The 26,608-nt window shown below is 41.2% G+C and overlaps 1 protein-coding gene across 3 annotated transcripts; it reads right to left on the bottom strand.

The window, feature by feature from the left end:
- rps6ka3b (ribosomal protein S6 kinase A3b) lies at window positions 1-25,016 on the bottom strand. Of its 3 annotated transcripts, XM_084746975.1 has the most exons (22): window positions 24,759-25,016; window positions 18,791-18,793; window positions 14,099-14,215; window positions 13,424-13,505; window positions 11,952-12,032; window positions 11,705-11,784; window positions 10,966-11,072; window positions 10,785-10,822; window positions 10,485-10,627; window positions 8,490-8,560; window positions 7,753-7,841; window positions 6,924-6,988; window positions 6,726-6,828; window positions 6,478-6,587; window positions 5,208-5,333; window positions 5,032-5,121; window positions 3,880-4,038; window positions 3,424-3,585; window positions 3,008-3,084; window positions 2,701-2,818; window positions 1,595-1,735; window positions 1-859 (listed from the first exon to the last, which is right to left on the bottom strand). In XM_084746975.1, exons 1-22 carry the CDS (start codon window positions 24,999-25,001, stop codon window positions 737-739), a joined length of 2,328 nt encoding a protein of 775 aa, XP_084603101.1. In that variant the 5' UTR covers window positions 25,002-25,016; the 3' UTR covers window positions 1-736. The 3 variants fall into 3 exon arrangements, with proteins under 3 accessions (XP_084603101.1, XP_084603099.1, XP_084603100.1); XM_084746973.1 differs by lacking the exons at window positions 18,791-18,793; window positions 24,759-25,016; XM_084746974.1 differs by lacking the exons at window positions 18,791-18,793; window positions 24,759-25,016 and having other exon boundaries at window positions 5,208-5,330.
- Window positions 25,017-26,608: the final 1,592 nt, after the last annotated feature.

Here is a 26,608-nt window from a genome sequence, read left to right as displayed (position 1 = left end):
TACAAATCGAGCTCCTGAGAGACTTTTCTTTTTCCCAAAAACATCACGTGTGAGTAAATGCTTCTGTTATATTTCCAAAGTCTTGATTTTTGTAGTTCTGCAGGTGAATCTCGAAAGCAAACTTAATGTGCCGGCTGCTGACACGGATTCACACCTTCTGTCCTTTTCTGTAGACGCCGTCATCTCAGAGGCTACTTGAGGTTTAAATACAGGATCTACAGCTACGCAGAACCATAACGACAGTATAATAACGATGATCCTAGCTCTTTAAATGCATACATTAGATTACCATGTTCCTATGTTCAGATTTCCCCGTTTGAAGTAAATAAATACAGTACTTTTATTTTCCTGACGCGCGCTCGGTCTCCGGGTCTGCGAGGCGGCGCTGATTGTCCAAAGCAAAGACGCCACAGGAGGACTCGGCCCCTGCGGCGGGAAGGAGTCGACAGGTTTTCATTTCAACTCAGTCCGGCTGTCGATCAGTGACGCTAAAGCTGAGACGTAACCAGCCACGAGATCCAATCAGAAGAGTCCGTTAAGGTGCAGGACAGAGGGCGGGCAGGTGGCGGGGCGGCGGCGGTGGTCTCGGGGTTCCTTTTTGGCGTTAGCAGTTCCTGGGTCCATCAGTAGTCTGTTCCACCGGATCGGAGAGAGGATGTGCGGGGGCGGGGGTCCAGTGGAGGTCAGCTCGAGGTCAGAGTTGAGGGAGGCGGGGTGGGGCTGGGGGGGTTAAAGGTCACAGAGCGGTGGAGGTGATCTTCTTCATCCCCCTCCGCTGGGCCAGAGTGGAGCAGCCCACCGGCTCCAGGACCGGGGGGACGTTCCTGTTCAGGGCCGAGTAGGTGGCCGCCATCGCACCCTGGAGGGGGGGGGGGGGGGGGGGGGGGCACAGAGAGAAGGTCAGTGTGGAAACTACTGATCGATTAATCAATCATCACATGATTTTATCAATCAAGAGTTTTCTTCATGTTGTTTATATGACATTAATGCCAATAAAGCCTGAATTAAATCAACTGTTATAAAACTTGTTTCGTTTGTTTGAACTCATCCTGTCATGATTCTCTGATTTCAGCTTCTTAACTATGAATATTTTCTGGTTTCTTTAATCAACCTCGACAAAAACTAACAAAGTTTCTGCTACTATTAAAATGTACATCAATTTTTAATTGTGTCAAACTTATTTTATTATGATGCTCAAACATTTATCCTAAATCTAAATCTGGACATTCAAATTTGAACTGACAGGATTTGACTTCTTTAGACTCAGGACACACAAACTGTGTGAACTTGTTGCTGGAGGTGATTTTTTTTTTATTGGCTGACACAGAAATCTGCAGCACAAGTGATTCTTCCTGCGCTCTGAACATTTCACGCTCGTCTGCACGCTTTCATTATGAAATCATTTTTAATTTGTACGGAGGATTCGTCCCCTGGTGTGAACTGGCTCTCTGTCAGCACCACGCAAATGCAAATGTGTCGTTTCCACGGCAACCGGTGTCGTAACGATCGGAGGAGTCTGATTCATGTGTTTGTAAGTGTCGGCGCAGACGGACCGAGAGGTCGGGGGAACAGTTTGTGTGTGTGTGTGTGTTACCTTGACCAGGTGCGGCGCGTCCTGTCTGTTGAGGGTGTATTTGGGCAGCTGGTCTCTGTGCGTCACCCAGGGGTGTCGGAGGACCTGACCTGCCGTCAGCCGCCGGTGAGGGTCGACGTGCAGCATCTTGGACACCAGGTCCTGATGAGGTCAGAGGTCACACGTGAGCTCAGGGTTAAACAACATACAGAGACTTCAAATCTAAATTAATGTCAAATGTCTAAATTAATTCCAAAACCTTTTGTACCCACTAGTCCTTCACTTCATGTCTGATCATGTTTCTTTTTGCAGCTGATCCAGATTGAAGATCTATGAGCCACATCAGCTGATACATGCCTGGTTTTGATCGTCTCACTGCAGTGTGCAATTTGAGGTGAAGCTCATCGTGGAGCTCGAGGTGGTGGGAGTCTAACTCTTGCCTAAGTGTGATTAATTATGCAAACAGTTCAATAATTGGTTTTATAAAAATACACCACTGCGCTGGTTCAATGTGAATATTACAAAGTTAATTATGCATCACGTCTCACACGGTTTAACTTTATATAATATTTCTGTCCCAGTAGGAGTTCGATTAATATCTTTGCAGATGTATTTTTTTATATCCAACATGAGTGTTTATTTACATTTGTTGTGTAACCTGGGTGATAAATGCTGTGTGACTGAATGTGGTGGGAGCTTCACTACACACACGCAAGTGGTTCCTGCTCTCAGCCACATGCATGAGTGTTTAACCACAAGTGTTCAGTACTAGTTTGCCTGCAGGGTTTTCCATCAGAAATGATTTCATTAGCAGGTTTTTGGTTGCACTGATCACACAACTTGATAAATGAGACCTTGATTACACTTCTTGAGCTGTGTGAGAGTTTTTAAAACAGATGTTTTGATATAGTTTTACTGTTTTAAAGCACCATCGACTCAAGTACTACTGACGAGCTGACAGAAGATGTGATTACTGGTAACTCAGTTTAAGACATGAGGCAGAAGCAGAAATGTTCACTGTCCGCTCCAAATACACCGAATGCATCAGTCTCTACACTTGAAGAGCCATTTTCGGTTTTATGCTCCTTTTTGTTTGTCTGTCACAGTGTGTGTATAAAGTGTCAAACCTTAGCCTCGGCAGAGACAGAGTTCCAGTATCCTCCACTCAGCGAGAACTTCCCGCTCCCGATACGAGCCAAAATCTCCTCCGGCGTGTCCTCTGGACCGTTAGCGAAGGGAGTGAAACTGGAGACGGATGAAGGACGGAGAAGAGAGGGATGAGACGGAGAATGTGTTTATATATTTGCTGAAATTTCTAACGAGAGAGATTATTTTAACCTCTGAGGTTTTACAGCAGCAGCATGTGAAGGTGAGATTCATTGTCAGACAGATAACGTCTGATGATTTAAACTGAAGTGTGTTAATAACACCCACCCTGTTAGCATTGTGTAGAGCAGGACTCCCAGACTCCAGATGTCACAGGCTGCGTCATAACCCTGCTTCTTCAACACCTGCCAGAAACACAGAAAACATCTGTTTCATGAGCACAAACTGTTTCACTTCATATTAATGAACATTTGTTCTTTTTTTGTCTCATGCTGCTTTAATAAAGAGCTTCAACACCGTCTGAAGGATGTAGTTTGTACCTTTCATACATACATTAACACTTTACAGCTGTGTAGTGTTGTATATAATCTGAATTTAAACATGTTTCTTCAGCCATATTTGCCCACAAGATGAGACTCTGACAAATGGAAACAGTGACAGAAAACAAGAGACTGATGCACAACATCTCAGAGTGGGACAAGAGATAAAGAGAGACGGTGTGATGACAGTGTTGGATGTCGTACCTCCGGTGCGACGAAGTTGGCGGTGTAGCACGGCGTCATCAGCAGGCCGTTCTCTGCTCTCAGCTGTTTGGCGAAACCAAAGTCGCAGATCCTGATGGACTCGGCGTTCCCGCTCTCGTCCACGTAGAGGATGTTACTGGGCTTCAGGTCTCTGTGCACCACCTGCAACCACGACAGGAAACCAGAAGTCAGGTGTTTAAACTTACAGACTTTAACATTTCAGGATAAACTGTCACTTTAAAGCGAACAACAGGTCTGCTAATCCTGAATGAAGTTGTATTTCCTGGATAAATGAGTACAGAAGTCCAACTAGGACGCTGGAACCATAATTCATATTAAATAGGTCTAAATCCTATTTAAGGTCAAAACGAGTCTTAATAAAGGAGGAATGATGGAGAACAGAAACATTTCCCTCTGAACAATCGTAACACCGTGACAGCCCTCAGAGTAACGTACCCCCTGGACATGCAGGTACTCCACCGTCTTGGTGATGGTGTAGAGGACGGCGCTGGCTTCTCTCTCAGAGAAAAACTTCTGTCGGAGGATTTTGTCCAGCAGCTCGCCTCCTTTCATCAGCTCCGTCACCAAGAACACCGACCGGCCGTCGTCATACACCTAACACATAAAATGAACACAAACAACACTTCAGTTGTCACAGCGACTTCATTTATTCAGTCAGTTCACTCATTCAGAACAATTTAACAGCCTCAGACCTTCATCTGGTAAATAAAACATGCAGTGTGAGGATTATGGATCCAACACATTGTTTTTCAGTTTCTCAGTTACAGTAAAAACTAATTTAAAGATGCTGTGAATGTTCAGCCTGAAAAGTAGAAGACACAGATTATCTGATCTCATTCAGGGAAATGAAAGTTTTACAGCAGCAAAGAGAATAAAACAAAACAGATGCAATGTGGAGATAAGAGAGCTAAACTGAAACTAATATTTTACATATATAACATACCTAACAACCACTTTATTTATAATCTTTAAACAAAGAGCTGAATCATCTCTAACAGCCGTCAGCCCTTTTTTTTTTCAACAAAAGAGCATGAATGCAGATATAATTGTCTTTGGTCCCTGGAAGTGATTCAAGTGAGGGCATTTTCACCCGGCAGCAAGACGGTATTTTTAACTCTAATTAAGAGTGAGTCACACAAAACTGAAACCATTAGCATCAAGGGAGGAAAATGATTGTTTTGTCCACCAGCTACGCAGATAAATTCACCGGATATTCAGGTCAAAGGAGAGGTGAGAAAATTAAAGTTGATATTCAAAGTAAAACAACTGCTTCGAGAGAGGATTTTTCTTTAAAGGCTTCATAATAAAAGCATGAGAATCCTAATTTTATTGGCCACTGGAATTTCAGAGCTGCTGCATGTGTTTCCTACATTTTCCTTAAAGTAAAACCTCCCAGCCTCAGTTTGGAGAAGCAGCAGGAGGACCGGTGCAGGAAACTAAGCTAAGTTCGTTGCTTAGCTTCCCACACCGGTTCTCCTGCTGCTTCTCCAAACTGGGGACGTGTCGTTCTACTGTAACTAATACACAGACTAAAGATAAATACCTCACGCTTCAAATAATCTGAACTATCCGTTTAATGTGACTTACATCCTTCAGGGTGATGATGTTGGGATGTTGTCCGTATCTCAGCAGGATCTCCACCTCCTCCGTCGGGTCTCTCTTGGCCTTGTTGATGATCTGTAACAGAGACACGGTTTTCTCAGTGAAGGAAGTCTGAAGGCAGACGTCGCTGCCTGTGAACTGTGTGGATGTTGTGTTTTTACCTTGACTGCGTACTCCATGCCGGTTCCTTTGTGTAGGCAGCGCTTACAGATGGAGTAGGACCCGACACCGATGTCCTCTTTGATCTCGTAGGTGTCTGAGAACTGGGATGTGCTTCTGTGCAGCTGCTACACGTAAAGACACAAAGGCCAACACAAATATTACCAATACTACTTATTGATTAAGAGACAAACACAGTCTGGGATGCATCGCTCTGCTCTTTATTGAAGGTAGAACTGCTGATGTAACCAGACAAATAACTTCAGGTACGATAATAATACCTCAATAAACGTCCACAACACAGTATTTATCCTGATATTAAAAAATACAAACTTAAAAAAATGTTCTTTATCAAATAATTTGATGTGCACAGTATTTTTGTTTGTATAAAATTAATACATCCTTTTAATTTTAAGTCCTTCTGCTTTTCTTCTTTAATGTAACACAATCAAATAAAGATAGCCAGACGTGCAAAACAAAAACAAAGCAGCAGTCAGTAGCAGTCTTTTTATATATATATATACATATAAAAAAGAAGCATGTATTGAAACTTTTTTTCATTGTGATATGGCATTATTCAATATACTGTTTCATCCCTCTGTCGTTGGTTACCTGAGACACATCATCAGTAATATAATCTGGATTTATTGGGTGTTTCTTGTCTTTCAAAATAACAATTTGAACAAGATTTTCATTAAAACAAAAGAAAGTTAAGTCACTTTTTTACCACCGAATGAAGCAGGATGTAAAGAAAATTTATTTAATTTGATTGTGTTGAGGGTTTTGAAAATATGGCATCAGATTAGGAAGAAACGATGTTAGCGACTGTAAAATACTTCAACTCGACACATTTGCATCTGGCCCTAACGGCTCTCCTTTTTCCCGACCCATAATGCCCGTCAGCGTGAAGGCTTTGCAGAGCGAGCAGACACCACCTTTTATGGCTCTCCAGCGCTGACTGTGACACGGCTCCGCCAGGAGAGGAAGTTTACCAGACATACATTCACCGTCAGACCACTTAGTCTCTTTGTCCTTGAGGCCTTTTCTCTTGTAAATGCGTGCATCAGAGAAAATAGTTGAGACTGCGACTAAAATGACGGGCACTCCCTCCGATCTGTTTACGAAAGGAGGCTTCACCAAAAAGTCTCCGAACGTCAGGGACGGATCTCACCCAGGATCTCCGAGGAGGATTTCTGCAGCTAACTTGAGGTTTCACTCTTTATTATTTTTGCCTCCGAGTCGTGTTAAATGACAGTATGTAAGTGTGTGTACCTGAACAATAGTATTGGGTATTGGTTGCGTGTCCTCTTCTGTTATGGCCACAAAACTGAATCCTCTGAACAGCTGATGGGCGTTGGCACTGGGAGGAACCCCCGGAGAGTCTGAGACACAAACAGAAACGGCTGTTCAGCTCAGCAAAATCAGATTTTTTATTCAGAAAGTAGTTCAGCAGGGTGCTGTGTGAACAGGAGGAGGAGGAGGAGGAGGAGGAGGAGGTGAGATGGAGTGACAGCCGGTACCTCTGGGTGTTTTCGCTGTGAACTCCGGATCAAAATAGAAAGTGTCATCAGGTCGTCCTGCAGCTGGTTTGAAGGGAGGGTGGATCTCTCTGCGGAAGAGTTTCTAAAGAGAAGAGGAAGTGTTAGAAAACTCTGCCAGAGGCACGCGGGCAAAGACAAAAATCATTAAAGCGATGTTAATATTTTGTTCACACTGACATTCCAGTCGATGGTGTTGAAGAACTGATGCCTCTTGATCTCCTCCACACCGTCTGGTCCAGCTCCTACAAACAAACACAACATCAGCTGTCAGTCCAGTGTTACACAGGACAGACCAGTAGGAGGCAACGTGACACTGTAAACACAACATCACAGATTCTGTCATCTTTTATAACACCTCACAAACGTACAGTTTCATCATTTAAAAAGTGTCAGTAATTTCTTAAAACAGCTGCTCACTATAGCTTTTAGTGGAGAATACAGTGCATTTGTTGGGGACTATTTTCAGTCGCGCATTAATCCACAAATGGGAATCATTTTCTCTAGGCTTCCCCTCAAAGTTTTAGAATTTGGGAGCAACTTGGGAAACAAATAAAGGGGCTGCAGTCGAATCTACCAGAACTACTTCTTAGAGAGAAACTAGTTTGTACATGAAACTGCTCACAACAAGGTCTGTGGATTATCTTTACAAACCAGGTCATGATTTCAGGAAAAAGACACTGATTTTGAGTTTTTGAAATGTATTTTTTGGTGCTCTAAGTAAGCTGAGAGACATTTAGTCCCATTATATCGGAGACATGTCTGCAGCTCACACCAAAACTATCTGGATGGATGAACAGCACTACAGGCCAGGGGAAAAACATGCATTTTTGATTTGGGTGTGAACAATCTCCTCAAATTGAACTTATTATACATTCCAGGACTGTAACAACGTCTGGACAGCTTCGGTCTGTGTGGACATTTCACATCACAGCTTATCTGGACATGAAGTATTTGCTGCTCTGGGTGTTTCAGGTGTTTTTTTTACTGTTTGTTCTGAAAGTTTTACCTAATCTGTTGGCAGGGTTGCGTTTGAAAAGGTTCCTGAGGAGACTCTGAGCTTCTGAACTCAAAAACTGTGGCATCCCCAGCTTGGCCCTGCGCAAAACACAAAAGACACAGAGTGTTGATAACAAAGTAAAAGCAGAGGTTTTATGAAGCAGACGGACAGAATAACTGCAGTGTTATCAACTGTCCATATTGTATATCCAAACTGAAAGTATCTGAAAGACTAGACGACAGTATGCTACACACACACACACACACACACACACACACACACACACACAGGAAACACACTCAGCAGTCTGCAGAGAGTCGGCTCAGCATTTTTCTCCTGACAGACGCTGAGAGTGAAAGCGAGCCCACAGAGGAAGCAGGACGGGTTAATATTTCCTGTGAATTTTTTTTTTTTCCACCAACATCATTCTGTCTTTCACCTCTCATCCCTCGCTTCTCCTCCTCCTCCGACCTAAACTTCTTCCACTGTCTCCTCCCTCGCTGTTAGAAATTGCTATCAAAACACTTGAGTCCATTTCTTTTATCTCTCCTCCTCATCCTCCTCTTCGTCCTGAGTGCTGCACTTTATCTCCTCTAAAATAAATCCTTCACTGTCCCCTGGGCTGCAGGGAGGGAGGAGGAGAGTCTCTCTCTCTGTCTGTCTCCTCTCGGATGTACAGCAGGCTGTAATGAAAGCTGTTAGGTGGTGATTGGATAGGAGTGCACTGACAGTATAAAGTGTCTTACTTGAGGATCATGGTCATCGTCTCTTTCCGGTCTTTGCCTTGAAACGGCAGCGTTCCCGTCAGCATCTCAAACTGCAAGAGAGAGAGAGAGAGAACATGACATGATGAGCGTGAGGGTAAATGTATTTCTTGTTGTATTTTACATCAGAACAAAGCACAGTTCTTATATAAACTGCAGCACATTTGTGTTATTCTTTATTTGACACTTTTATATCATTAAATCTTATTTTTCTAGAACATATGGTATACAACAGGCAACATCATCGTCAGGGTAGTGACATCCACAACACAGAAGAACCAGAAACACAAAAGGCAAAGTATGAAAAAGGAAACCGCAGTGAAACTCAGCAGGAGTTCAGCTGTATAAAATCTGACACATCTAAGGCCAAAATGAACCGCTGTGTGTGCTGCCAGTTTCCTCAACTGGCTGAGACGTCAAGGTTGTTTTTCATCAGAATCTAACGATCATCAGCGGATCAAACTGGGCATCCCTAATCGTTTAACAGTTTTATATTTAAGTTTCGTTTTTAAAAATTTAATGTCACAAACATTTGAATTGAATATTATTTAAAGGACCACTGTGCAGGATTTAGTGGCATCTAGTTGTGAGCTTGCAGATGCAGATGCGGTGCAAACAAGAGAACCTACGGTGGCCGTGCAACATGTGCATAATGTGAAATGCTGTGCCTAGAGCCAGTGTTCTGTTTGTCTGCTCTGGGCTGCTGTAGAAATATGGTGGTTCAACACGGCTCGAACCCTCTGCAGATATAAAGGGCTAAAAAGGAAATAAAAACATGCTTCTTAATTTCAGGTGATTAAACACTAATGAAAACATACTTCTAAATATTATATTTAATTTCTGCCACATTCTGACAATAAAACCCCATAAATATTACGGACTGGACCTTTAAGAACCAAAACTCTGAAACTTACATTCAAAAAACTGAATCTAATATTTCATCATATATATTATTTTCTTGCTACCGTATGTATACTCACACAAACAAAAACATAAACACAACACTTTTGTTTTTGCTCCCATTTTTCACATGTTGAAGTTAAAGATCTCAAACATCTTCTCTCAAATTTTCTTCACAAATTTGTTCAAATCAGTCGGTGAGCACCTCCTCCTTTGCAAGGTACCACATTTGCCTCTGATTGGCTTAACCTGATATTCTTACACTAATCCTAATTAATCACTCCTCATGTCTAAACCCAACCAAGAGGCACTGGCAACAAGTAAAAGCCAATCAGAGACAGAGTAAGGTGGGTCATGACACATAACGTAACATAACATGATTTTATTTGCAGGAATCTGTAGCAAATGAAGATTTTTTTTAATGCCTGTAGAATCTGATTTATAGGACAGGACATTTCCTCCTCACATTTATTAATTTAAATTGACATTTTTTGACACACACTGGTTTAACAAATATTGCACCTCACGTGATTTGAAAATTTCAGAAAGCCATATTGTGATTTTGATTAAACATTAGGGCTCAAGAAGTCTGACAGTCCTAAAACCTCGCAGACTCACCAGGAACGTGCCTCAAACTCTGAGTCAGTGAGGGTGGACAGTGGGACTTGGCAATCACCTCAGCTTGAGGTGGACATGGAGGGAAACACTGAGCCAATTACACTGTGGAATGATTAGGTGGCCAGATGGAGGAAGCCAGGTCGGGAATTTTGCCAGGACACCAGGGAACCCCCTACTCTTCGCAGTAAGTGCTGTAGATTTTTAATGACCACAGTGTGTCAGGACCGCAGTTTAATGTCTCATCCGAAGGACGAAATTTGTTTTTTAATGGCGTTACAGACTCCAGACCCTTCATCAGCACAGCATCACTGCTCTACTGTGATTATTTGAGATTTAATTTATCAGTAAACTGAAGTAGAGGCGTCAGCTGCCAACACAGCAGAGAGCGACTTGACAACTTTCCCTCCCTGCATCCTGTTAACCAGCAGTGCGACCAGATAACAAGCAGCAGACTTTCACCATGAGCACGCCGTACGACCACCAGTCGGCGCTGTGCGTGTGTCCCCGTCTGTTCACCACCTCGGGAGCCATGTACTCCACCGTCCCACAGAAAGAGTAGGCCTTGTTCTCGTGGTCTATGGACTCTTTACTGAGGCCAAAGTCTGAACACACACACACGAACATGGAAATCAGTCATAAAAGAGTTATCAGACTTTACAGCAGCTTGATAAGAGCAACACACACACACACACACACACACACACACACACACACACACACACACACACACACACACAGAACAGGTGTAATATTACGCACCGGTCAGCTTGATGTGTCCGTCCTCATCAAGCAGGATGCTGAAATAACAGAAATTATTCTTTTTTTTTTTTAATTCTGAAGGAAATGTCTGCATGCAAACATTAATAACGCAGAATGACTCGTGTGTATGTGTGTGTGTGCATGTGTGTGTGTTTGTGTGTGTGTGTGCGTGCGTGCATACTTCTCTGGCTTGAGGTCTCTGTAAATGATGCCCAGGCCATGAAGGTGATCGAGGGCCAGTGCGAGCTCTGCCAGGTAAAACTTCACGTCCTCCTCTGTGAACATTACCTACAACACAAACACACACACACACACACACACACACACACACATGTGACACATTTAAATCTAAAATATGTAAGATACTGTAATGTTTTCTGATGTTCAGCTGTGTAACATCAAACCTACCTTTTAAAAACTGTATTACTTCAGTACACACTTCATTAATTTCCCTGTTAGTCATGATAGTCGGATGGTGACATTTTAAAGGGATAATTCAGATTATCTGAAGTGCGGTTGTATGATCCATAGTCAGCGTTTTGCCTACAGTGGATGGAGGTCGACACACCTTCAGTTTGGAGGTACGATTTAAGTGTATGATATATTTAGAATTTCACCTCTTAACCTTGCTGTCAGACAGACTTTTCTGACTGGAAACCACCATTTTATAAGTCAAATATCACTCTTTCTAAAGGCACCAAACTCCCTTGTCAGAAACAGTAATTTTACCTCACAGAACACGAGGACTTGCTGGTCTACTGCCGCCTTGATCGGTCAGTTTGTTTTTGTTATTCTGTGACTTCTGTGTATTCTCCAGTTCGCCTCTCAGACACTGAGTCTTTGAACACTATGTTTTTAATGCAAATAAGGCCTCTGCTTGTGTATAAACTGGAGTAAAATCAGTGATGAAGAGGAGTTACCTCCTTGGAGAGACGAGTGAAGAGGTCTCCTCCTCTGAGGAAGTCCAGGATCAGGTAGAGCTTCCCCTCCGTCTGAAACGCTGAGGAAGGAAAGAAAGTCTGAAGTGAGATATGATCTAACAAGTTCCCTGCTTGCTGAACATTTCCACTGCGAGGTCTGTCGCTCTCTAAAAGAGGAGCACCGAGCTCTGATTGGCCGACGCGGCGTTGGTGACTCATCGCAGACATCTGTTATTGGCTGACTCACCGTAGTGCAGTTTGACGATGAAGGGATGATTGACCTCCACCAGGATGTCTCTCTCCATCTTTGTCCTGACCCGGTCACGCACTGGAAAACACACACACACACACACACACACACACACACACACACATACACACACACACACACACACACACACACACACACACACACACACAGAGTGGAAAACACATCAATCACCAGATAAAGCACTCAGAGAAAAGCCGAAACAAAACAGCCTCCCTTATTTGGTTTCTATTTTGGCTGGAGAGACTCCCAGATGGCAACTGATGAGTAACTGACTCACAGGGAGCAGGGAAGAAAATCAGCAACAAGAAATTTAAAAAACAAAAAAGAAAAAGATGAAAGTAATAAACAAATCTTCAGCCAAAGAAGAGAGGAAGAAGCACACAAAATAAAGGAGCGAGCTGTATTTTTTCCCACCACCAGAGGGTGTTTGACTTGAGTTGGGAATGAATTTCTCTGTTTCTCTGTTTGACTTCATTTAAAAAAAAAATATATATATATATATATTAGAGAGCTTCAGCTGACTTCAATCAGAATGAATGTTTGCCTTGAAATAGAAGGTGTCTTAAATGTATTTCTGTACAAATTTCACCTCTTAATAGCTGCTTTTACTTCTACTACAGGTCTTGATATAGATCTTTTTTAATTATAACATTTGCAACCTCAGTCATGGCGGCAGCTGCTTCCTCCTCTAACCTCAGCGACACACAGGCGATACCTGATGGCCCAAATTTCGATTTCGAGCAATACATATGGGTTAATTTCGATTTTCACTTATGATTAAGACAGACACTGCGGGTAGTAAAGCCTTTTCAGCTCGCTTCAACACGCTTGACTTGGACTTATGGACTTAAACTTAAACAACATGTCTAAAAATCTTGCACATCAACTAATACAGTCAGTATACAATAAATCCTTCTATAAAGGATTTAAAATATTTATTATGTATAGTATTGTTTTACTGACGAGAAGACAAAAACAACAGTCTGTTAATTTTGCATTTATTTTGCCTTGTCTATGAAGTAGGCTATAATATCCTGTCGTGTTTTCCTGGTGAAAGGAAATAAAAGCAATAAAACGGCCTGTTATTGCAGCCTAAATGTATTTAAATCTAATTTATTATTATGTTTTCAATAACACGCATCAAGATATTATGATGTGATGCAGAAATGGCAGTTAAAATGACCAAGAGACCAAAAGATTTATTGATAAGGCTTACTGTGAATTTTTAAAAGGTGGGAAAACAAGTTTGGGAAACAGTGCTCTAGTGAGTATTTTGTGCAGCGGGGCAGTGCATCAGTGCAACAGTGCGGCTCGTTGTGTTTTTAATAGTTTTTGGACAACAGTGGAGCTCTTTGGCACAGAAGAAGAGGATAAATCAGGCTCTGAAAGGAGGGAAAACATAAAAAAGGAAAGTAAGTTCAGTGAAGAGTTTCTGTCTCTCGTCGTACCTTTCAGTGTAGCTTTCTTCAGGACTTTCATGGCGTACAGCTGACCGGCGTCTGGCCCTGTGATCTTCCTCACCAGAAACACCTACACACACACACAAACAAACACACACACACACACAAACAAAAACACACACACACACACACAATAAACAATTAAGTCAGTCACTGATGTATTTATTCATGTGATATATGAGTGTGAGCAGTGTAATGTACTGTGTGATTGCTCAGTGGTGTGTGTTAATGTGTGCGAGAATATCAGAGAGTGTGTGTGTGTGTGTGTGTGTCCATGCTGAGTATGGTGTATAGTGTGTGTGTGTGTGTGTTTAAAAGTTTGTTTGGGTTCGCTCAGTTTTCTAGGTCATACTTATGTAGATTAACATAAACACACACACACACAGCTCAAGCGGGAGGCTAATTGTTCATTCATAAAGACGATGATACTGAGCGGGAGCGTGAAGGGCCCTCAGCCTGCCGTCTCCACGGCAACGGGCTCTCAAACACTGGCACAAGGGGAACATTATGGGGATTTGAGTGGAAATGAAACCCACTCTTACACACACACTTAAGCCCACTCACACACAAGCACTGACAGCAGGTATAAAAACACACACACACACACACACACACACACACACACACACACACACACACACACACACACACACACACACACACCTTGCCGAAGGAGCCTTGTCCCAGGACTTTGCGAAGCTCGAACTGTCGTGGGTCGGCCTTCTCTGATCCCTCCTTCACGTGATGTGTGATGCTGATCTCCTTGATGGGCACGTCATCCTGTAACACACACACACACACACACACACAACGGTGTCAAAATCTTTATGACATCACCACTAATTTATCATGAAATGTCCACAATATGTCATCAGAGATCAAAGAAAGTTTAGATTTTAACAATGCTACAGCTGCAGTGTGTCAAACATTGAAATTTCTGTTCTCGAACAGTTTCACATTAACTGGAGTTTAAATTAATGCTGAATGTTTGCAGAATAAGTTAGTGTCTGATTATGAGCTGTAACAAACCATTGCTAATCTTGTAGGAGTAGATTTCTTTATAACAGTTAAATTGAGCAACATATTAAAGGAGTTTGGCAGGGAGTGAGACAGAATCTCACTGAACTGACTTCAGAGTGTGTATTTTCATAGCAGTCGGCTTTTGTTTTCAGGATAACAGGCTGAACTTTACATCATACAGTTAATGACTCCTCATCGGATGTTATTTTATGATGTTACGCTCATCTTGAGCTCCCGCAGCCTGCCTGAGCCTCCTCGAGTCTGAGGAGGAGCAGGGGGACACAACTGTATATTAAATAGGATTTCAACCTATTCGATATACAGTCTGTGGTTCTGATTCACGGTTTAGACTGCCGGACTACAGGAAACCTTTTGGGATGAAGACATTTTAATCTCTGGGTAAAATAGAATCATTAGCCAATGTATTGTTATCTACTTTTTAGATATGTACAATAACAATATCGCAATAAAATTTAAAGTGATTAAAAATCCAAGGCAAAAGAAAACGAAACAATAAAACTACAAAATTCAAATACCAAAGAATCAACACCAATAAAACTACTGATGACAATAATGACAACGATGGCAACAAGTCCCCACAGTGAGTGAGAAAATAGTTTTTTGATTACAGGCACTACAGTAGATTTTCTACATACCGGCCACCCTACAGTTAACCTGTCAAATCAGTGACAAACTACTGACTGCTGCCTTTCAAATTACATTAAAATGGAAGCATCTAAACTTCTGCCTCTCTGCTCTGTGGACAGTTAAACTGACCTTCAGTCATTAGAAAGTTCATGCTGATGTAAAGACAGAGTCTGATCTCATCTCTCATTTTTACTGTTTCATTTGCACCAGATTCGACACAGGAAACGGTAGTGAAACAGGAAGAGTGACACCATGTATGTACTGGATACATTTGGTGAGAAAAACTAATGACACTGAATCTGTCTACCTTAAAGAGACAGTTCGTCTTACTTCAAATGTGCATATTTTCCCTCTTACCTGCAGTGTTATACATCGATCTCTAATACAGAGGGACTACTTGGCACTTATCTGGTGCTCAAAGTGCCAAAAAAACATTTGAAAAACTTAAAAGTAATGTCTCTTTCTATAAATCATGACCTGGTATAACTCATGGACAGACAGAACTACTTTCTACTGAACCCACCAGCCATATCACCACAGAGAAGGAAGCATGCATCTGCAATCTAAATGTATAAATACCACTACAGGGATGAGGAAAGTAAACATATTTGATTTTAGCATTAACTGCCCCTCTAAATCACTATACTAGTAATAAATGGTCAAAAGTATGTGGACAAATGGACATTATGAACATGTTTTAAGGAGCCCAGAGAGGTAAAATGTTCCAGTTATTCAGTTTTGGAAGCTGTTGTTTTTCAGTTTCTCAGTGCTCCAAATCACTAAATCTGCCCCTGTCATGTTTCCACTGCAGGGGCCAGGTTCTAAATCAAGTTCTGGGGAACTGTATTTTCTCCCAAAAAGCGCCTGCTCAGGAGGTAGCACTTTCCAAATTTTAAAAACCCATAGCTACACACCAGATTTTTTTCTTTGTTCATTGTGCACATCAACATGGAGTTACAGAACCAACGATGAACGACTAACTGATATTGTACGGCGACAATAACAAGTAAAAATAGCTGTTGCTTCATTGTCAGAAGACAAATTTGCTTAATCTTTGCATGTCTTTAGGCCACAGTGGAAACACAGACAACAACGGGATGAAGGAACATTTCAGTTCCCTGAGAAGTAGTTCCAGGATCAAAACAGTTCTGGTCTTTTTGGGTGCAAGTGCAGCCCAGGAAAAGTATGTATTCAGTGGTGTCCACATAGTTTTGGCCACATACAAAAGCATGATTTGATCAACTCAGGAAGGGAAACATCACTGATACTTTGTGCTTTTTAATCCACAAACAAGAGGTGACTTAGCAACTATGCTCGGTTTGAAATTAAGCTGTCACAGACGGAAACAAAGCAGTCTCTAGACCAACTTTTAGCCTCAAAAGACCAGAATGCAATGCAGGTAAGACAGGGTGGGGTGACAGGGGTCTGAGTAAGTTTTATCTCTAACAGTTTCTCCCTGCTACACCAAAAACCAATAAGAACAGCTGCATGTGGCAAGGTCAGACATGTTCTATGGACTTTTCCTGAAAGGCATTCTGGGAAACGCAGTATGTAATGCAGCAGACGAGAGCAGGTGAATCCAAAAGTAAACTACAACAACATCAGAGAGAGATGATATCAGCACGAACGTGTTTTCCTTTCGTCCAATCTTCTTCTTCACATCTCAGTGAATCACACGAACAGGTTGAGCAGAGTTCCTGAATGTTCGTCATCCGCTCAGTGGGAAACTACAACACACACACACACTCAAACGGGACACACACACACACACACGGATGCACAGTTGTCATGGAGCCACCCCCGTTACCTGCTTCCCGCTGTAGCTGAGTGACTAATGACACCATACTGTGTGTGTGTGTGTGTGTGTGTGAGAGAGAGTGTGTGTGTGTTCAGTGACACCATCCCTCCTTCAAACTCTGTCTACAGCTCCAGCTCGCTCTTCTTTGTGTACTCAGGATATTGATGTAATAAACAGGTAAACACATCCAGACTGCGCTTCCTCCCGTCACCGTCCTCTCCCTGGTTTCCCATCATCCTCTCTGCTGCGCGCCGTCCAGTCCATCCTCTCTCTCTCCCTCCATCTTTCACCCCCCTTCCATCGCTCCACTCCCTCCTCCCTCCGTACCTGCAGTTCCCAGGTGGGTGACCTGTTGTCTGCCAGGTGTCCCAGTGCACTGTGGGTCCTGTAGTCCCGGCTGCGGCTGAGGCTCTGCGGCGCTAACATGCTCATGTGCATCGACTGCCAGGCTTCAGGATGGAGCCGGCTTCTGCTCATCCCTGACACTTCTTCTTCTCTCTCCCACTTTCTCTCTCCCTCAGAGAAATCCTCGCCTCCCTCCCTCCCTCCTACTTCCTCGCTTTTTCTATCTTTATTTGAACCATTCTCACCTCTCCTCTCTGGTTCACACCTCTCTCTCCTTCTCCAGCTTTCTTATTCCTCATGGGAAAAGCTCTTGATGGAGCAGGAGCTGCAGCCACATGTGCAGTGGTGGAGGAAGTATTCACATACTTTACTCAAGTAAAAGTACTAATATCTCAATGTAAAATACTACAGTATGTGTAGAAGTCCTCCAGCCTTCAATATTTTACTTCAGTGAAATGTACTTTGAGTATGCTGTATAATAATGGACAACTTTTCATACTTAAAGAGGAAATTCTATGTGACAAACAGTACTATTCAAAAGTTTGGATATACATCTCATTCAGTATTTTTTCTTTACTTTTGTAAGAAATGGTTCAGATTATACCAACAGCGTGCAAAGCTTTTATCAAAGACAAAAGTGGCTAGAAGAGCAAAAAACTTTTGCACACTTGAAGGTTAACAGGTGAATAGGAGAGGGCCGTGGATCAATAATAAATCTTTGATTGCAAATGCAGAATACAGCGTCAGAGAGACTTTTTGCTTTTATACGAGTAATATGAAACATATTTTGACTTGTTTTGACATTTTTTGCTCACTACATAATCCCATATCTCATAGTTTTGATGTCTTCAGTATCTGCAATGTACGAAAATAATAGAAACAAAGATTGAACATGGAATGAGAAGATGTGCCCAAACTTCTGATTTTGAAGAACCTTCTAACTGCAATTATTTTGACTGATACTGAAATTGCAATATATTTTGCGATATTAAGAGGAAAGGATACTTTTTAGATCATTATACTCATTTTCATTGAAAATAACATTATAGCAATTCTGATGTGATTTTTTTAGGGATCTGTACAAAACAAAGATGTTTTCTGAAGTCTAAAGAATGATGTGTTGAACAGGACAACTTCTAATACTGCACATCCTGAAGTCGACCATATTGTGATTTTGTTAAAATTGAATTAGTTATTCAGCCCTAGTCAGATGTAGTGTTGTTTAAAGGGTATCTTTGGTATTTTTCAACTTTCACATTTTTTTTGTGTCTAAATGACAAATGGAGGCAACATTTTTATAAATTCATCCAATATTGACTGAGACTGCAGGAGCTGGCAGAAGCAAAGCTAAGCTACAATATAATCCATGTGCTGTCAAAGTATGTCCACTAAAAGTGCTTATTTATCCACTGACAGGCTCAGAGTGTTGCTCTAAGTGTCTGACAACATGATGGAAAGGATCAGAGATGTTTGTTTAACCAGAAACAGATGGTTAACAAACTCACCAAACTAAATTTACAGAAACAGTAATTTTATCAAAACACTCTCTTCCCTCTGTTCCAACTATCACCAACTCTGGTTGTTTGGTTGAAACAGACCCTTAATAGACCCTTAAGTCACTGAGTTAGATGTGAACGTGTATCATGAGAGGAACAAGAGGGATTGCAGACATCAGAGAAGCAGCAGAGAGAAACGGCGAGCGCAGCCAGAATATTTTCACATCTAACTCTGTGAATTAAGGATTTACTTTAACTAAACCAGTGTTGGTGTTTGTTGGAACAGTGGAAAGACGAACCAAGAGGTTTTTGGTGAACTGCATTTAGTTTGTGTCGAGTTTGAATGTAAATGTAAATGGTTAGTTTGGCGAAAAAGATTTAGAAGCTGGTTCTGGTTAAACAAAAAGGAAAAAAAGGATCTTTCTCTGTAGGGATCCTTTCCATCATGTTGTCAGACACTCACACTAACAACCTGAGCCTGTCAGTGGAAAAAACAGACACTATTAGTGGACATTCTTTGATGATGCACGGTTGCACACAAGGATTAATTATCACAGGAGCTCCAATTTTTTACTAAAGGTAAAAATGTGTCACAAGATACCATTAGAAATGAAGCATTGCGATGCTCCGGAGATGTCCAAGCCTACAAATCATATCCAGGCGTACAGAAAAATGCTTGTTTGGCGCAGAAAAAATACTTAAATGAACAAAAAATTAACCACATCATCATTTTTATAATTTTTTCAGTGTCAATGAAATGCAGAAATTATCATTCCCACTAAAATCGTGACTCAGAATGGAATCCAAATATTGCAAAATACTTGCAATATGATGTTTTTGTGTGTCATAGCTCAGTTCTGCTTCTGCCGGCTGCAGCAGTCTCACTCAACACTGGACCAGTGTCAAAAACTGTTGTCCTCATGAGTCACTTAGACACAAAAACATGGGAAAACAGCATGCAGATTGAAAAACACAGAAGTTAACCTTTAATAAGTCCTTGATCAGATCAACAGAGACAATTTTAGACTCAGTTTTGTTGAGAAACGGTTCTTGTACACTTTGTGTCCAAACAAATTCACATTTGAGGGTTTTGTAGAAAATCATGTTCATATTTCACTTTGGCATTTGAACTGAAAACCAGGTATTATACCAGCCCTACTCTGAGCCACACACACACACACAAATATGAGATTTACGCTGCATGTCATCACCGCCAAGTGAGAAACATCACGCTGCCGTATGTAAATGAGAGCCCCCGTCAAGACTGAGCGGATCGCAGGCGAATGCAGCTCGACGCTGAGCACCGCAAACAGCCGATAAACGAACAACAACGGCGTTTGGACTCTGCTGTGAAAATAGATGTAAAATGTTTGAGAAACTAAGTTTAAGAATGTTGACATTTCGTGTGTGTGTGTGTGTGTGTGTGTGTGTGTGTGTGTGAGTCAGAACACAGATGGAGGATCAGAGCCGCAGCGACAGGATGCTCATGTAGCACCTCTTAATCACAGGATTAAAACTGCAAACCCTGCACCTGTGCTCTGAACACACACACACACACACGCATGAACGCAAAACAATATACATACACACACCTGCATGCGCCCACACACACACTTTACCTGCCTCTCTAACCTGTTATTGTCCCTGTTATCGTTTATTTCCATCTCATTTGCACACACACACACAAAGAAAACAGACACACAAACACATGCACAGCTTCCAGCTCGACTCTTCCGCTGATTATTAAAGTACATTTTTGTCTCACACACATATAGGAATTAACAACAGCGTCACTGGTGTTAAATTTAAGCTGTTATTCTACTTTTCAGCAAAAAAAATGTTGTCATGTTGAATCCTTGTTGTGAGCCTCAGTGAACAGAAAACCTGGTCTTTGGTCACTTTGTGTTTAAAGAATAAATTAATTGATCTTCTTGATATTAGAAACAGCAGTTGATTGGAGCTGCAGCAATTAGCCAATCAAAGAAAACTCATTGCCAGCTGTTTTGAAAATTATTATTATCATTTCAGTCATTTTTCGAGCAGAAATGTCAAACATTTGCTGGGTTTAGCTTCTTAAATGTGAGAGTCTTTGAGTTTTGAAGTGTTTATTTGGAGAAGAAAAGACCATTTAAAGATGCCACTCAGGGCTCTGGGACATTGTGATAAACATTTCTCACAATCTTTGACATCTTATCCAGTAAATGATGAATAGTGACTATAATTGGCAGATTAATTGATAACTGAGAGTAACTGTTACTTGTAACCATGTGGCTGATGCCTCATTCTTCTGTTTAACAGCAGCTCTGGAGCTTTTCATCATATCATATCAGTATCACTGGCAGATGTAATTTGTCTTGGAAAGGCTCAAATTTACTTTTTTATTCAGAGCACTTTGAGAACCTCTTCCCCATATTGGCAGTTTCAAATTTCAAGAATAAAACTTAAGGCTAAATTCTTTAAAAGTCCTTGAAGTCCTTTTCATGACTTCAATCACAACTTGATCCACTGATTTATATCAAGTGACATGATCAAAAGCTTCAGAACAGTTACTAATAAACCTTTGAGGTGAACTTCTGTCAACTATTTATTTATTTTTTATGATTAATTTTCTTGACTGTTGTCACAAGCCACATAAATTCAGTCTGCAATAACATAAAACAAAAGCATCAAATTCTCCAATTTTAGAAAATGGGAGGTTTGATTACTTTTGCATTAAAGCATCCTGAGGCGAACTGTGATTTGTGATACTGGGCAATACAAATAATAATACATATATAATATACAAATAAAATTTGACTTGACGTGACTCGGGGACTTGCAGATGCAGCAGACACCAACATATCTTTGCTTTTAGTCCTTAGTATGGGTCATAGTCCAGAAATGCTGGATCCTACACTTCCCACAATGCAACTCAACAGCACCTGTCGTGAGAAAACTCTGTTGAAGACCACAGAAGACATTATAAAACCATTTTCACTCTACGTGATGAGTTAACTGATCTTCATGTGTAACATTGGTGGAGCTCAAAGTAAAATTATTATTCTTCTAACTTTCAGATAAAGTTGCCCTTCTCAGGTTCAGATGCTGAACAAACCAGGTAAACTGCTCGTCTTAATTAACTGAGTAAAAAATAGCTCATTTACTTCATTAAGATATCTGAAACTAATGAGACAGCTTGAAAGTTTATGTCTGATTTTCTTTATTTGTCTGTTTTTCACAATAAAGTGTGATCTGTAGCGATAACATCAGGTGAGTCAGGACAATTAGATTTATCTCAGTCACAGCTGTACTTTCAGTCACTTTTTCTCTGAAATTAAATTCTCCATATCGGAAAATACATTGCAGCCTTTCACCCTGTTATCTTTACTGACAAGCTGAGTTACAGTCATCAGTATCACAGCTGGAGAGGACGCAGCACAGCAGCCCTGCAACACTTCACATCATCCGTCCACCATCAGATCTGATTAAAAGGTCTCATGAGCGGAGTGAATCAGTATGATGTTGTTAAACCGTTCTGCACACAGCAGCAGACCTCCCCAACGGACACATTACAGCCATCGTATCAGATTAATCTGAACTTCCCACACGTTTTTAACCTCTGGCAAGGCGGGGACGTCAACACAAGTCGGTCTGTGTGTCCGGCTGCAGGGAGATTTTCTTATTCTGAAGAATTTATGGAGAATCTGAAGCGAATTTAGCCACAGAAATAATAGTTAACTTAAAAGGAGGTGTTTGATTATGGTAACTGGCTGGGTTGCATGGTCTGATATCGATTCAGAATAGTTCTTTTAATATCTGTCTTTTTTCCCGTGGATGTGTGGTACAGCCTGCGGTTTAAACCATGTTAGGCTCACATGACCAGCCTGTGGCGTGAGATCTCGTGGCGCAAGGTTTTGCTAATTTTAGTGTGTTAGTCAGGTCATGTTTAATAAAAAAGCACACGATTAATGTCACTGTTTTGGGGGTCAATTAATAATGTAAACATCTGTACTGATATCCAGCTCTAATGGTAACTGGTCAGGAATATCATCAAATGGATGCAGATCCTCCCCAACTTCTGTTCAGCCCACATGTGAACTATGAATCAACTGCCAAAATTAAACCATCATGGTGTGACACACAGTTTTACTGCTATTTTTTAAAGTAATGATTCCCGTAATCTGAATGCAGACTGTCAGTGAGAGGACACAACAGATGCATTCAGTGTTTTACTCTGACGTGAAATGATTCAGAGCGACTGATTTAAACACTGTTGCTTTCGCCTCCACTGATGCTGTGACTTTGGACATTTTTGGTCGTGTAACTGCACTCGCACAAAGGATGTGTGACTGTTGATGTGTTCATTTCAACACATATTGTGCTAATTTATCCAAAATTTTAACATCTGTTTAAAAAGAAATTTAAAAATACACACAAGAAACCTTGCGTTAAATTACTGTCCAATCATTGTGCAGACTGCGGTGCTGACATTTCCTGCTGAAAAATCCAGCTAGAACCAGCCTCAAACTTTAGCTGGTCATAAACTGGTCTTACTGGATTTACAAGGCGGACCAGCTTGCTCAGACTGGTTAAACTGGTGCTGAGCTGGTAGACCAGATTTGTGTGGCTAGAAACAGAGCATGCCTGTCATCATATAAACTGATCTTAAGATTCTGATATTTAATGTAAGTTTGGTGATATCTGCTGCATTTCCATCGACACACAGCTCAGCAGGCTCACCGGAGCAGCTCCGTCTCTTTCGGTCCACTGGGTGTCCTGTGGACACGAACCATTTCTCTGTCTTCAGTGTTGATTAGCTATTACTCATGACATATAACCAGTTACACAGAGCAAGATTACACAATGGTGATTGACTGTATAAAAATATTATTTTATTATTCACTAATTTATTTAAATTATTAATTTATTGCTATTATTTATTTATTTTCCTATTTTAGATGAAGAGAGGCGGCTACATCAGAGCCCCAGTGATGTGTATTGAAATTCTTTTAACCCTGTAACCTTTTACAACTTTATTATTTTTTTTAATTTTCTGTTCTGAAAAACTATCCGACTCGTGACTGAAAACCGTGATACGATCCGAACCTGCATTCCAGTGCAGCAGACTCTGTTCAATGGTGGATATCTTAGGACACGTCAGCGTTAGAGAAGATGAGTGAAGTCGTAACATGAGTCCCCCAACTCCTCTCACTGCCCGCCCACACACACACACACACACACACACACACACACACACACACACACACACACACAGACACGTTTGTAAGTAGCTGATCTGTATCATAAATACATTAATGTGTTGTCACTTTCGATAACATTTGCTTCACTTTTTCTATGACTCATATGCAGATATTCAAAATGATCAAATCTGTGGTTTTTCAGAATAAACATCAAACAATTCATGATAAAAAAAAGGCATATTTCTGTCTGTGTGCCATCTGGTTTCTGAAATATCACAACACCATCATCTGATCTCGCAAACATAAACACTTGTACCATCAGCCGAGCTGAGATCCAACTCGGACAGTTCAGTAACGTGATGAAGTTGGAGATCCTTTTTGTTATTTCCTGACGTGATGCCAGAACTGCTCATCCCAACATGAAAAAGTCATCAGTGTGTACCACCGTTCACACCAGCTGAATCTCCACTCACATTTATCCAAACTCACAGTGACAGGACTGTTTTAACAGCTCTGATGAAGCAGAAATTACCATCAAATATCCAAACAGCTCCAACAGCAAAACTCAGAAAAAGTTTTAACCAAATGTCAGCACACTGGGCCTGAAACTCAAACTGTATTTACTTCATTATGTTGTATATTCTAAGTGCCATGAAAGCAGTAAATACTGTTATAAGTATTTCTTTAAGTCAACAAAGATACATGCATATTGTTTACATCTAATGAATGTTAATCTGTCATTGTTTCACCTGTAGAGACCAATTAGCTGCACACACATGGAAAAACTACCTGGAGGTGACCTGAGCAGCCCAACTCACCCACTCAGGACTACTCACAGCCATAGTGGAGTGTGCTGGTCCACAACAGTCAAAAACCGTCCCCCCATTTTTCCCGTTTAACAGCTCGGGCGGCTCCCAGCGGCCACCATCAAAGGTCTGGACCGGCCGCTGGCGGCTGCCGTCCGTCCCGGCGTGCAGCAGAAGACGTCTGAGCGCCTTCAGTCGACTCCTCAGCGCTCTGACCAGGCCGGTTATGGCGCGCACGCACGCCGGCTTGGCCTCGGCCGCGCAGTGTGTCATCACTAAGTGAACTGAGAAGCTTGGAGTGTCTGGAGCAACACTGTGGCAGCGAATGTCTTGGACTGGGACTGGCAAACAAGTCTGTGAGTCAGAGTGAGGGGATACCCAGAGGAAGGAGGGGGGCGGGGGGCAGATCCAAATTGGGATGGGAAGTGGGATCTCCCCCACCACTCTCCCACCCCCTCCCTCTCTCCACCAACATGCAGCTGTAACCTTCCACCCAGTGTTTCCATCAGGTGGAGATCCCCGTTCACTCCACAGTCACATAACCCACTGACCAATGACTGAAAACCACGAGGAACAGAACTCCCACTGCTTCACACACACTCACTTCACAAATACTTTCAACATGCAAATTAAATTAAAAACACAAATGAACAATCTGTCACTTACATGTGAGACAAAAACTGTTTCTCATGATAAAAACTTTAGGGCTACAATTTACAATTCTTTACATTTTCAATTAAATGACCTTTGCTTGCAATGATATTCATTGTACAACTATATAAACATCCTCACACTTGAGAAGGTCAAACCAAATATTTTTATTTCTCCTTTCAGACTTTTATGGCAGCTACTAAAATAGTTTAAATTTCAATCATTTTCTGTCAATCTCTCTGACTTATCGCACCAGGTACTAGGATCTAACATTTTATTTTATAAGATGAATGCTGCATTGTTTTTGTGACTCAGACCTAAAGACAAGTCACGCCAATTTTTTTTGCACATTTTTAAGTCATGGCTGCTACTTTTATTTTAATTTTTTAAAGAATGAAATGAACTTCAAGTTAAAAGGAAAAACTTTTTTCTTTTACAAACAAAACAAAATGTGCAGATATTTATTATGTAATATGACCCTTTTTTCCAAGTCATTTTTCTATTTCTTTGTTTTTCTTAAATATACAGATAAATCTCATATCCTGGACTTGTTATTGTGGTATTATTACATCCCTATTTACCTGAATTCAAAACACACAAATCTTTTAATTATGAAAATAACATGCTGTTGGTCTGTTCTGAACAGAAGAAGAAGAGTTTTGTCTGGTGCAATGCAGAACATGTTAATTGCATACATTTGCAGTTTCCTGGCTAAAATCTCTCAGATCTACTTATACTGTCCAGTAAATCTTTATTAGTTCTCACCCTCAATAGTCTTTACAAAAAGATATCCGACTGCAGAATCTGTTGGTAAAGGACAAGTTTTAGAAGTGGTTTGTTTTCCACCTGCAGTCCAAGTAAAACTGACCTTAAATGTGTACTGGTGGCTCTTTATATTTTTATTTATCTGGACTCATACGCAGATATCTGTTTATAGAGATTAAGCAAAATGCCGTATGGAGGTCTCAAGTTGCTGATCAGACTGTAAACAATGATTTGTGGACAAAGGAAGAAGTCTTGGCGTGGATATCCGTTATCCGGACACACCAGAAGCTCTGGGACCTTGGCTGCTTCCCCCAGTGGCTAAGTCATCATCAGAAGATGGCAAATGGGTTCAGTGTTTTGTTTGGGTGATAACTGATAAAATATATAATTTTCACTGATCACACAATGACACAGACATGTGTACATAAAACTGACAAACATAAACTGACGCATGAGTGACAAAC

Source organism: Lutjanus erythropterus, chromosome 21 (genome assembly GCF_056507025.1).
Source record: "Lutjanus erythropterus isolate fLutEry1 chromosome 21, fLutEry1.hap2, whole genome shotgun sequence".
NCBI classification, from domain to species: Eukaryota; Metazoa; Chordata; class Actinopteri; order Lutjaniformes; family Lutjanidae; genus Lutjanus; species Lutjanus erythropterus.
The sequence above is the reverse complement of the archived record's forward strand: the minus strand, read 5'-3'. Positions and strand labels throughout refer to the sequence as shown.